Below are 12,999 nucleotides of genomic sequence, written 5' to 3'. Positions count from 1 at the left end.
TGCACACACAGAGATGCCCCTGGGCAGTGCTTTGATGCAGGAGGTGTCTGCAGGGCAGAGCTGGGCACACAGTGGGTGGGATGGGCTCTGTGAGCACTGCCAGGGCGGAGAAAAGGGGAGAGAGACTCAGCTCCCAGAAGGGAGAGCTCCAGGCAGGGAGAGCTCCTGGCACCAGAGACATGGTCATTAAGAGACAGGGAGCTGCTACACAAAGTGCCATATGACGAAGAATTTGAGCACCTCCCTGCCATCCCCTGCAGTTCAGAGAACTTCCCCAGAGCAAGTCCCTGGTCTCCTCTGCCACCCAGCACAGCCTCATCCCCAGGACCACAGGGTCCAGGGCATGAATCACCTCCTCGGCAGCTGGACCTCCAGTGTAGGATCAGTGCATGTGTCCTACAATTGACACACAACAAACAGGCTAAAAAGGAGTGCCTGCAGTGTCGCTGTCTGTGAGGTGCAGAGGAACGGCTGGGAAAGGGGAAGGCTTCACTGCATGCCCATCTGCCTTTCTCTCCTTGCTTTATTTTCTGAAACTATGGACATATTCTGTATTTCTCCACCTGCCTGTGGTGCTCTCGCTCTCCGGATTTGGTGTGAGGGGTGCGGATCAGCTTCTCTTCTGACTCCATCTTGGGGGACACTGCCCCATATGTGTCTTCATGGCAGGTAGGTGCCTCAGCTGTGTTTTGAACGGTGAGGCACCATGTCGTTCAGTTGGCGGTGTTGGGGAATGAGCTGACTCCCTCCTCATTCAGCTGAGGGAGGGGGATTTCTATGGGAAATGGCACGGGTTTTTCGACACTCACTTTTCCTCCTTGGACAGGTCCCCAGGCCCCGAGGAAGAAAATGTCCAACAGCAGCTCCATCACCCACTTCCTCCTCCTGGCATTTGCAGACACACGTCAGCTGAAGCTCTTGCACTTCTGCCTCTTCCTGGGCATCTACCTGGCTGCCCTCCTGGGCAATGGCCTCATCATCACCGCCATAGTCTGTGACCACCACCTCCACAGCCCCATGTACTTCTTCCTCCTCAACCTCTCCCTCCTCGACCTGGGCTCCATCTCCACCACTGTTCCCAAAGCCATGGCCAATTCCCTCTGGGACACCAGGGCCATTTCCTATGCAGGATGTGCTGCCCAAGTCTTTCTGTTCATCTTTTTCATGTCAGCAGAACTGCATCTTCTCACTGTCATGTCCTATGACCGCTACATTGCCATCTGCAAACCCCTGCACTACGGGACCCTCCTGGGCAGCAGAGCTTGTGTCCACATGGCAGCAGCTGCCTGGGGCAGTGGGTTGCTCAATGCTGTGCTGCACACGGCCAATACATTTTCACTACCACTCTGCCAAGGCAATGCTGTGGACCAGTTCTTTTGTGAAATTCCACAGATCACCAAGCTCTCCTGCTCATACTCGTACCTCAGGGAAGTTGGGCTTATTGTGGTTAGTGCTTGTTTCAGTGTTGGCTGTTTTGTTTTCATTGTGCTGTCCTATGTGCAGATCTTGAGGGCTGTGCTGAGGATGCCCTCTGAGCAGGGACAGCACAAAGCCTTTTCCACGTGCCTCCCTCACCTGGCCGTGGTCTCCCTATATGTCAGCACTGGCATATTTGCCTACCTGAAGCCCCCCTCCATCTCCTCCCCATCCCTGGACCTGGTGGTGTCATTTCTGTACTCGGTGGTGCCTCCAGCAGTGAACCCCCTCATCTACAGCATGAGGAACCAGGAGCTCAAGGATGCCATCAAGAAATGGTTTTCACGGACATTTTTCAACAGCTGAGACCTGCCCTCTCTCTTCACACATGATTCCCAGTGCATCCCATAGTGTGTTAGAGGTTTGTTTATTCACTCTGTTGCTGGTTTTGTTGTTGTTATTTCTCCCTATCATTTTCCTACATGACTGTTTGGATTTGTCCCTTACGCTTGAGGCAGGAACGTGCTCTCTCTCACCTGGACACCTTAGAAAACTTTGTGTAATGCTGGCTCATATCTGACTCTTTCACACTGTCTCTGTAATAAAATGGGATCTCCCCTGCACTCTGCCTGCACGGTTGGCTCTTCTTCCAAACCTGGTGTCAAGAAGAACAAGAGCCCAAAAGGACTTTGGTTCTTCCTCGCCCCTTCTGGGGAGGCCGGGAAGTGTTGCGCTGTTTTTCTGCACTTGGCATTGCTCATCCTCACATCCCCCTGCCCCCAAGAAGAGCCCTGAGCCACACGTGAGGGACCAGCTCTGCCTGCCCAGGGCCTGGGGCTCAGGGTTTGGCCTTTCTGCTTCATCTAACAATCCAAGGGCTTTCTCAGCATTACAGCCACCTGCACAGTGCCTTTGCCTCCCTGCAATCACAGCCTCCAGTTATCGGCTCTAACGAGTCCCTGGGGAGGCTCTGTCAGTAATGGCCCTCAGTGGGACCCATTAATGCTTCAAGGTTCTTTAGCTTTTGCTTCTGCCTTTGACTTCTTGAGAGGTTTGATCCCTCTCATCATCAGAGGTTCATGGACTACAGGCCCAAATACACCGTGGGGCTCATTAAAGTACAGAAAGCCCTAACGAGCTATTTCCCTGCGTGTCACTTTCTTCAAGTCTTCAAGACTTGTGCAGCTAATTGGAATCATTTCATTGTCTAGTTAAAGAGGAAGATTTCAAGGTGACCCTAATAAAAAATATATATTTTTAAATGTTACATTTTATTCCTTTCAGTTTAAAGAAGAGGTGACAGCAGCATTCTCCAGTTGATATTGACCCAGAGTGTCGGGGAGGAAAAGCAGTCCCTTGAGGCCTGACACTGCACGGACACCCTTGCTCCTCACCTCCCCAGCCCCACCATTTCTGTCCTTGGCCACCTGGGACTTGCCTCACTTTGCCTTCCGTCAGACTTCTCGGGACTCTGGGAGCTGAATGTTACAGCGCCATTGCACCACCTCCCACCTGCTTTCCTTAGAGAACTGCCTGCACACCGGCACAGAGGGAATGTTCCTCTTTGCAAGCAAAGAGAAGGAAAGCATGGAAAAGTTTCATAAACATTAAAACGCACTCCTCAGCCACACGTAAAGTACAAGCTAGGTCTCATGAGGCTGACTTTCTACAAGGGATAATCTCATGAGAAATGCTTTAGATAGGGAGATACAAAAAAGTAAATATCAACATAATTAAAGAGTTGGCTCTTAAAGAGAGACAATTAGACTACTGAAGGACAGGCCGGCTTTTAGTCCCTGAAGCTCAAAGCAGCAGCGTAGGTGAGAGGTACCAGAACGAACAAAGAGAAAGGGAAGGAGAAAACTGGAGAATAATGGAAAGGGCCTTTGCCCAGGCAGTCTGCATCTGAAATGACGACTTTAGAAATGGTCTTTGTATCAGGGCAGGGGAAAGTCAATGAAAGATCAGAGAAATGAAATACAGCGTAGGACAGGCAGAAGAGTGGTACTGAAGTTACAGGGGAAGGTCAGCATTTCCTTGGAATATGCCTTTTGAAAGGTCATGGGATTGGTAGAGGTCTCTTGTGAGTGAGGACAAAGCAATGGTGCACCCCTCTTGGAAGGAGGCCAAAAGTGCAGCCCAGGGAACCCCAGGCTGTACAAGCTCACTTCACAGAATCACAGAATCACAGAATCACTAAGGTTGGAAAAGACCTGTAAGATCATCAAGTCCAACCATCAACCTACAAACACTACCATGCCCATTAAACCATGTCTCACAATGCCTCGTCCACACGTTCCTTGAAAACCTCCAAGGATGGTGACTCCAGCACTTCCCTGGGCAGCTTATTCCATTGTCTTACCACTCTCTCAGTAAAGAAATTTTTTCTAATATGGAGTCTAAACCTCCCCTGGTGCAACTTGAGGCCATTTCCTCTTGTCCTGTCACTAGTCACTTGGGAGAAGAGGCCAACACCCACCTCTCTGAAACGCCCTTTCAGGTCATTGTAGAGAGCGATGAGGTCTCCCCTCAGCCTCCTCTTCTGCAGACTGAACAACCCCAGTTCCCTCAGCCGCTCCTCATAAGACTTGTGCTCCAGACACCTCACGAGCTTTCTCGCCCTTCTCTGGACACACTCCAGCACCTCAATGTCCTTCTTGTATTGAGGGGCCCAAAACTGAACACAGTATTCAAGGTACGGCCTCACCAGCGCCGAGTACAGGTGTACTCCTTTGGTGAGGAGTGTGCCATCAGTTAGAGGCCCCTTGGGTGACATTTCTGGGACCTTGAAAGAGAAGAATTTGTCCAAAAGCAGTCAGCATGGACTCACCAAGGGTGAATCATGCCTCACCGACTTGATTGCCTTCATGATGATGTAGCTGCATTTGTGCATGAGGGGAGAACAGTGGATGTTGTTTACCTCAGCTTAAGCAAGACTTGTGGCATAGTGTCCCTCAATATTCTTCTACCCAAGTTAGGTTCTTACAGTCTGGATGGGTTGACAAACAGATGGGTGAAACATCAGTTGGATGATCAGGCTGAGAGAGCAGTGGTGACGGGGTCATAGTCTACCTGGAGGCCACTGGGACATACTGGGGCATTGTGGGGCAGCACAGGGGACTCTGCTGAGACCTGTGCAGTTTAATACGTGTAGCTATGACTTGGAGGAGGCAACTCTCACCTTGTTTGTCGATGACCCTAAATTGGGAGGACCATTGCTGTGCCCTAGGGATGCCATAGAGGGGAAACTGGAGAGGTGGGAGGACCGTCCTGTCAGAACCTTCATGGGATAGAAGGTGGCCAAATGGCAGGTCCTGTGCCTGGGACAGACTAACGCCCTGCAGTGGTAGGGGCTGATGTCTGCCTGGCTGGGGATCAGCTCTGCGTATATGGCCCTGGTGGTGCTGGAGGACAGAAAGCAAATTAGAACATCTGTACACTACCATGTAAATTTTTGGGCCTCATGTGGGGCAGGGGAGGAGGGAGTGAGCGGCTGTGTGGCTGCTGGGCTATTGGCCAGAAATAACCCGTTACAGCAAGGAACATGTTGATAGCTGGGAGCGAGTTCAGAGGAAGACCGCCAAGATGCTCAGGGGCTTGAGGACTTACATTGGAGGAGGAACTGAGGGACAAGTCCTTGTTCAGCCTGGAGAAGGGAAGGCCTCAGGAATATCAGCCTGCCAGTCACTGTGAGTATGTTTTCAGGGAGATGGAACCAGTCTTGTCACCATGACCTTTGGCAAGAGGATAATCAACAATAGTCAAGTGTTGAAATAAGGACTAGTCAGGCTGGAGATAAGGAAAAACATTTTCTCCATAAGGGCATCCAAGCATCAGAGCAGGTTTCCCAGAGACATTGTGCCATCTCTGTCCTTGGATGCTTTCAGCCTCCACTGGATAAAGCCTTAAGCAACGTGGTCTGACTCCATAGCTGCTTCTGCCATGAGCAGGAGGTCAGAGCAGAGACCCCCTGGAGTCCCATTCAGAAGAGTGGAAAACTAAATGATGCTGCAGTTCCTTCCCCTCTGGGTCTTCCCTTGATGAGAGTAGGGAAAGTTTTCAGTTCCACATGACCACCATGGAAGTAAGTCAGATGTTAGTATGGTCAGAGCAGCTGCAGCTTGCTTGTCCGTTTCCAGGCAGTGTTGCTCAGATGCAGGGCTGCTTGACAGCTATCCCCAAACAGCCCTGATCATTCCCTTTGCTTCACCTTTCATTCCCTTTTCACTCTTTTCCCACCTCTCAATTCCTGCTCTTTACTACTCCTTATCCCCTCCCATGTAAAAAGCCAACTCGTTTTCATCGTTTCCCCACTGGCCCTGCCTTGGCTTCACTTTGGACCTTCCTTTGGTGGTTCTGAGATGGTTACCACGGTACTTTCTACCTTGGTTAGCAGCTCCATTACACTAGTAGTCTTCTTGTCATCTGTAGTGTTCTGATCTCGTTGGAGGCACCACGACTCAGGATGACCATTGGCACACGTGCTTTAACAGCTGGACTGTTGGAGCTTCAGTCCAGAGAGACCTTGACACACCTGGAGATTTGGCCATGTCCTGGCCCTGGCTGGGGTGGAGTTAACGTTCCCCATAGCAGCCCTCATGGTGCTCAGCTTTATATTTGTAGCCACAGTGCTGTTGCTACCACACCGCTGTTTTGGCTCTTGCTTAGCAGTGCCGGTGCAGCATCAAGGCTACCTCTCCAACCTCCCTCCCCTGCAAAGGCCTGGGGAGGTGGGCAAGGGCTTGGGAGGGGACAGAAAGTGTTTTGGGTGCTCTTGGGATGTGTCCTTCACACAATGATGTGTTTTGCATCGGTCTAAGGCTATCCACTGTGGAAAGTGGACTTATGAGGAGGTAAGATGGCTTTAATATACAGGTGAGGAATGTCTTCTATGTTGTATTGAACTATGTCTACCTTTGGTTTTGTTTGTTGGCAAGTAAGAAACTTCCTTCTGTGCCTGTGTGCAGCTCGTTCTCCAGGTGAAACAGTGGGAATTGGTGCCAAGGGGCTGAAACACGCAGCTGCAGACTTTAGTTGAGAAGACTCTGTTTGTACAGCACTGCTGTAAGGCGCACGTGGTTGAAGATAGAAATGGTGGAGTTGGTGGAAGGTACCAAGACTGCCCATATAGTTTCTGCCATAAAGGGTAGTGACTTCCCTATATATTCCTCGTCAGTTAGGATATGCTCTCTTTCAGTATCAGTTGCAGATTGCTGCTGTCACTTAAGGTTTATGCAGAAAAATAAAGGGAAGTGGGAAAAGAATAAATTCTTTCGTCCTGTTGGTGAATGATGAACTCTTTTCACTTTGAATACACTCCTGAAAGAGACATGGGGACAGGGAATTAGCTTCCAGCAGGGACATCTCCAGCAGAGACAAGGGCAGGGAATGAGAAGGAGCTGCTACCAGAAATGCCATGGCAGGGCTATTTGGGCACCTCCTTGCCATGTCCTGGAGTGCAGATACCTTCCCCAGAGCAACCCCCTGGTCTCCTCTCCTACCCAGCAGAGCCTCTGCCTTCATGGCCATGGGGTCCCCGTTATGAGTCATGCCCTGGGCAGCTTGCCCTCCAGGTGGATGTGTCTTGGGATGCAGTACACAAAAAAGAGACTAAAACCACCTGCCCTACAGTAACACCATGTGAGAGGTGGTGAGCACAGCTGGGTAAGGAGAAGGCTTCACAGCACACCCCTCTGCCTTTCTGTCCTCACCTCATTGCTTTGGAGCATTGCAGTTTTCTTCCCTGTTTCCCCACCTTTCCGTGCTGCTCTTGCTCTCTGGGATATGGATTGGGGTGCAGGTCACCTTCTGTTGTGGCACTGACTCTGGGTGTCCTTCCCTGGAAGTATCTTCATGGGAAGTAGGTGCCCAAGCTCTGTTTTAAACTGTCAGGCACCATGCCATTCAATTGACAGGGCTGGGGAATGCACTGGCTTGTTCCTCATTCATCACAGGGATGGGGATTTCTATGACAAATAGCATGTTATTTTCCTCAGAGAAGTCTGTCCTCAATTGTCATTGTCTTTTTCACCTTGGACAGGTCCCAATGCCCACAGAAAACAGATGTACAACAGCAGCTCCATCACCCAGTTCCTCCTCCTGGCATTCGCAGACACGCGTCAGCTGCAGCTCTTGCACTTCTGCCTCTTCCTGGGCATCTACCTGGCTGCCCTCCTGGGCAATGGCCTCATCATCACCGCCATAGCCTGCGACCACCACCTCCACAGCCCCATGTACTTCTTCCTCCTCAACCTCTCCCTCCTCGACCTGGGCTCCATCTCCACCACTCTCCCCAAAGCCATGGCCAATTCCATCTGGGACACCAGGGCCATCTCCTACTCAGGATGTGCTGCCCAGGTATTTTTCATTACATTTTTGATGTCAGCAGAATTTTTTCTGCTCACTGTCATGTCCTACGACCGCTACATTGCCATTTGCAAACCCCTGCACTATGGGACCCTCCTGGGCAGCACAGCTTGTGCCAAAATAGCAACAGCTGCCTGGGGCAGTGGGTTTCTCAATTCTCTCCTTCACACAGCCAATACATTTTCACTTCCACTCTCCCAAGGCAATACTGTGGACCAGTTCTTCTGTGAAATTCCACAGATCCTCAAGCTCTCCTGCTCAGACTCCTACCTCCAGGTAGCTGGGCCTTTCAGTTTTAGTGCTTTTCTATTCTGGGGGTGTTTTGTTTTCATCTTGCTGTCCTATGTGCCGATCTTGAGGGCCGTGTTGAGGATTCCCTCTGAGCAGGGACGGCACAAAGCCTTTTCCATGTGCCTCCCTCACCTGGCCATAGTCTCCCTGTTTATCAGCACTGGCACGTTCGCCTACCTCAAGCCCCCCTCCATCTCCTCTGCAGCTCTGGATTCAGTGATGGCAATGCTGTACTCAGTGGTGACTCCAGCCTTGAACCCCCTCATCTACAGCATGAGGAACCGGGACCTCAAGGATGCCATTAAGAAAGTGATTTTAGAGATGTTTCCCATGTATCCCATTGCTGGACTGTCCTTTGTTTGCTCTTTTGTCCTTTTTGTTTTCATTATCTGTGTTGTTATTAGCCTTTACTGTGTTTCTACATAAATTTTGAGATTCTCCTTACTTCTACTGAGGAATGAGCCTGCTCTGTCTTCCCTGGCTCTCATATAAAAGTCTGTCTTTCACTGGGACAGAGCTACACTCTCATAGCATTTCTGAAATAAAATGGGATCTCCCCAGTGTGCTGACTGAAGTTTGGGCTCTTCTTCCAAAGCTGATGGCAGCAACAGGCCCAAGGAATTTCACCTCAAAAGGGCCTTTCTCTCCTTGGAATTGAGAGAGAAACTCTCGTTGTCACATTGTCACAGCTGTTAGAGACCTGGGGCTGGATCTTGGACTCACCCTTTGGTGTATGGTGGCCGTGGAGATGGTAAATGAGCACTGAGTTACGCACCCAGGGCTGTCCCACATATGACTGTGCAGAAGACGTCCTCCAGGAGGGGAATCTACAGCTACCTGGAGAGCCTGGGGGTTCTGCAGGGGCAGCACATTCCTGGGGTGGGCAGTGACTGGATCCTCCCAAAGTGAGAGGTCACCCAACGGGGAATCACTCAAAGGAAATTGCTAAATGCCGGTCTCGGCGAGGAAATACAGATGGACACACCTGACCAACTCCAGCAGGGAACAGCACCTTTGCAGCACCCACAGCACCGGCAGAACACACACAGGCATGAGTATCACAACCGGCCTCATCCCGCTCCCTTCTCAAGCTGGTCTGGTGTGCAGGTGACAAGTGGTCTGTGCAGATCCTGCAGCGCTTACCCACGGGCACACACGCTCACGGTCCCTCCAGTGTGGGCCTGCGCTTGGGTCTGCCCAGGTGTCCTGCCCAGACCTGGGGCCGTTAACCTGGGGGTGTTGGTCGAAAGCTGTCTGAATATGAGCCAGCAGTTTGCCCAGGTGGCCAAGAAGGCCAATGGCATCCGGGACCGTATCAGAAACAACAGGAGTAGGGAAGTGATTGTCCCCCTGTACTCAGCACTGATGAGGCCACACCTCGACTACTTTGTTCAGTTTTGGGCCCCTAGCTACAAGAAAGACATTGAGATGCTGGAGTTTGTCCAAAGAAGGGCAATGAAGCTGGTGAAGGTTCCTGCGAACAAATGTTGTGAGGAGTGGCTAAGGGAAATGGAGAAAAGGACTCTCAGGGAGACCTTCTCGCTCACTACCTGAGGGAACTGGGGTTGTTCAGTCTGGAGAATAGAAGGCTGAGGAGACACCTTATTGCTCTCTACAACTACTTGAAAGGGGGTTGCAGAGAGGTGGGTGCTGGTCTCTTCTCCCAAGTGACTAGCAATAGAACAGGAGGAAATGGCCTCAAGTTGTACCAGGGGAGGTTTAGGCTGGATATTAGGAAAAATTTCTTTACTGAGAGAGAGGTGAAGCATTGGAACAGGCTGCCCAGGGAAGTGGTGAGGTCACCGTCACTGGAGGTGTTAAAGGAAAATGTGGACGTGGCACTGCAGGGCAAGGTTTCATGGGCATGGTGGTGTTGGGTTGATGGTTGGACTTGACGATTTTACAGGTCTTTTCCAAACTTAATGATTCTGTGATTCTTGAAGAAGGACAAGCTGCTGCTGAGAATGTCCCCGGGGGAGGAAAGCCTGTGATCCAGCCACACTGTGGACATCATGCTGGGGGCTGACCAGCTAGATAGCAGCCCTGCCGAGAAGGACTGGGTGTCCCCAGGACAAGCTGCTGAGCATGTGCCAATACGGCACCCCTGCAGCAAAGGCCAACAGCCTCCTGGGAGAACATTGCTGGCAGATGGAGGGAGGTGGTCTTTCCCCTCTCCTCTGCACTGGTGAAACCACAAATGGTTTAAGGGACTACAGCATCTTCCATAGGAGGAAAGGCTGAGAGATCTAGGACTGTTCAGTCTGGAGAAGAACAGGCTCAGAGGGGCCTTATTGGAGCACATAAATTCCTGATGGGAGGGAATGAAGACAAGGGAGCCAAACTGCCTTATTGAGAGCAGCCCTGCCGAGAAGGACTTGGGGCTACTGGGGGATGAAAAGCCGGACATGAGCCGGCAATGTGCGCTCACAGCCCAGAAGGCCAACCATATCCTGGGCTGCATCAAAAGAAGTGTGGCCAGCAGGCCGAGGGAGGTGATTCTGCCCCTCTACTCTGCGCTGGTGAGACCCCACCTGGAGTCCTGCATCCAGCTCTGGAGCCCTCAGCACAGGAAAGACACGGAGCGGTTCCGGAGGAGGCCACAAAAATGATCAGAGGGATAGAACACCTCTCCTATGGAGGAAGGCTGTTTAGCCTGGAGAAGAGAAGGCTCCGGGGAGACCTTATCGCAGCCTTTCAACGCTTAAAGAGGACTTATAAGAAAGATGGGGACAAAGCTTTTAGCAGGGCCTGTTGCGATAGGACAAGGGCTAATGGTTTTATACTAAAAGAGGATAGATTTAGAGCAGCTATAAGGAAGAAATCTTTTATGACGAGGATGGTGAAACACTGGAACAGGTTGCTCAGAGAGGTGGTAGATGCCCCATCCCTGGAAACATTCCAGGTCAGGTTGGATGGGGATCTGAGCAACCTGATCTTGTGGAAGACATCCCTGCTCATTGCAGGGGGGTTGGACTAGATGACCTCTAAAGGTCCCTCCAACCCAAACTATTCTATGATTCTGGGATTCTATGAAACTCTCCTCGGTAGTTCCCAATGAACAAGACAAGGGGTGGTGGACAAAGATTAAAACCACATAAAATTCCATCTGAATGCAAGAAAACACTTTTTGTTTGTGAGGGTGGTCAAACAATGGAACAGGTTGCCCAGAGAGGTGGTGGCATCTCCATCCTTGGAGATCTTCCAAACCCACCTAGACAAGGTCCTGAGCAACCTGCTCCAGCTGACCCTGCCTCAACTGGGGGTTGAACTAGATAATCTCCAGAGGCCCCTCCCAACCTCAACTATGCCGTGAGAATGAAGGAAAAAAGTAAGAGAGAAAGAAGTGAACAGCACATAGCCTTGACCAGAACTACAGTGGGATCCTGTGGAGAGGACGCACGCAGGAGCAGAGAAGTGTGAGGAAGGAGTGTCCAAGAAGAACTGTTATGTACGGATTGACCCTTCCCATTGCCCACCCGCCCTGCGCCTCTCAGGGTTGGGGTGGGTAGAAGAATTGGGAATGAAGGAGTAATGTGAACCTGGGAAAAAGGAGCGGGGTGGGGAAATGTTCTTTAATATTTCTGTTAGATCTTCTCACTATCCAAATCTCTTTTAATTGACAATAAATTAAATTTCTCTTCCCCAAGCCAGCTCTTCTTTGCCGGTGACAGGAATTAGTAAGCGATCTCCCTGTCTTCACTTTGACCCATGAGCTAGTCCATCTTATTTTCTCCCTTGGCCCTATTGAGTAGGGGCAGTGACTGATCAGCTGGGTTGGTGTCTGGCTGCTGGTCAAAGTCAACCCACCACAGGACCGCGTCTGCACTACTGTGACTAGGATGGGGCTCCCCAGCACAAGAAGGACCCTGACAGGCTGGAGCGAGTCCTGCAGAGGCCAGAAGAATGGTTGGGGCCTGGAGCACGCGATGGAGAAGGAGAGGCTGAGAGAGAGGTTTTTGAGAAATCCCTCAGAGCCAAACAGGGGAGCAAGGACGCAGGCCAGTTGGTGGGTGATCAGTCGATGGAGATTTTCAATATTTGTCGAGACAAGGCCATGAGCACCTGATGGAGCTGTCTGAGAATGGGCTGGGCTGAGAGTCCAGCTGTGGCAAGAGCTGTGGGACTCACTGTGTAATAAGTGTCAGTGGGAACCTGGTTTCCTTTCTGTTAATAATGGCAGTGGAGCTGGGTACCACTGAGCCTCGGAGGAGGACAGAGGTGACCACACAGCAAAGGTTCCTCCTCAGGGCTCTGCTGTATGGGCAGAGACGGAAATGGTGGGAGTGTGGGACTGGTTTGGGACAATTTTCCAGTGGAACTGCAGAGTCCTTGTTTGTGGGTAGCTCGATTTAATGCTTTGCTTTTGGGGCACGTTCCCTTTGAGGGAGTTACACCTTCTGAGTCTCCAGTCATTCCAACCCCAGGGCACAGCGTGAGTCCCCATGTTCTCCTGACACCTCTGATATATGCTAGGAGTACTGTCATATATGTAGCAAGCTGAGGAGATAATGGGGAGCTCATGGACCATCTGCACCACCACTGGCCATCAAGAAGAGAGCTTTTAAAACCAGAACTTTTTTTTTTTTTCCAATGGAACCCAACCTTATCATGAGCTTAACACCAAAAACACTGAGAACAAAAGGAGAACAGAAACTTTTAAAGAGAAACTCTATGGATATTCTCTTGGAAGCAACTCCACCAGCCTTCAGGCACTGCACCTGGGAGATCCCCTTTTACCGAAAAGCTGCCATTGGACAGGCCACAGCTGATACAGTGTTGTGCAAGGGTGACCCATGACACCACCAACACTCAACAGAAGGAGTATAAACCAAGAAAATTTTTCATGAGTAGAATTATCACAAGAGGAAAAAGCCGACTTGTGGCCTAAGAGAATCTCTGGGAAATGTGGAGAGGAGGGGAGGCAGG

At 50.8% G+C, this 12,999-nt stretch overlaps 2 protein-coding genes across 2 annotated transcripts; both read left to right on the top strand.

Annotated features, from left to right (window-relative positions):
* The first annotated feature begins 846 nt into the window (after positions 1-846).
* Positions 847-1,782, top strand: LOC132321408 (olfactory receptor 14C36-like). Its single transcript, XM_059834906.1, has one exon. The coding sequence runs from the start codon at positions 850-852 to the stop codon at positions 1,780-1,782; it is 933 nt and encodes a 310-aa protein (XP_059690889.1). The 5' UTR covers positions 847-849.
* A 5,715-nt stretch (positions 1,783-7,497) lies between these two features.
* Positions 7,498-8,534, top strand: LOC132321407 (olfactory receptor 14A16-like; the record flags this gene model as incomplete). Its single annotated transcript, XM_059834905.1, has 3 exons — positions 7,498-7,924; positions 8,279-8,382; positions 8,478-8,534. Coding segments are annotated over 3 exons (588 nt in total), but the record flags the coding sequence as incomplete, so codon positions are not given.
* Between the last annotated feature and the right edge of the window lie 4,465 nt (positions 8,535-12,999).

Source organism: Gavia stellata, unplaced genomic scaffold (assembly GCF_030936135.1).
Source record: "Gavia stellata isolate bGavSte3 unplaced genomic scaffold, bGavSte3.hap2 HAP2_SCAFFOLD_42, whole genome shotgun sequence".
Classification (NCBI taxonomy): Eukaryota; Metazoa; Chordata; class Aves; order Gaviiformes; family Gaviidae; genus Gavia; species Gavia stellata.
The sequence above is the reverse complement of the archived record's forward strand: the minus strand, read 5'-3'. Positions and strand labels throughout refer to the sequence as shown.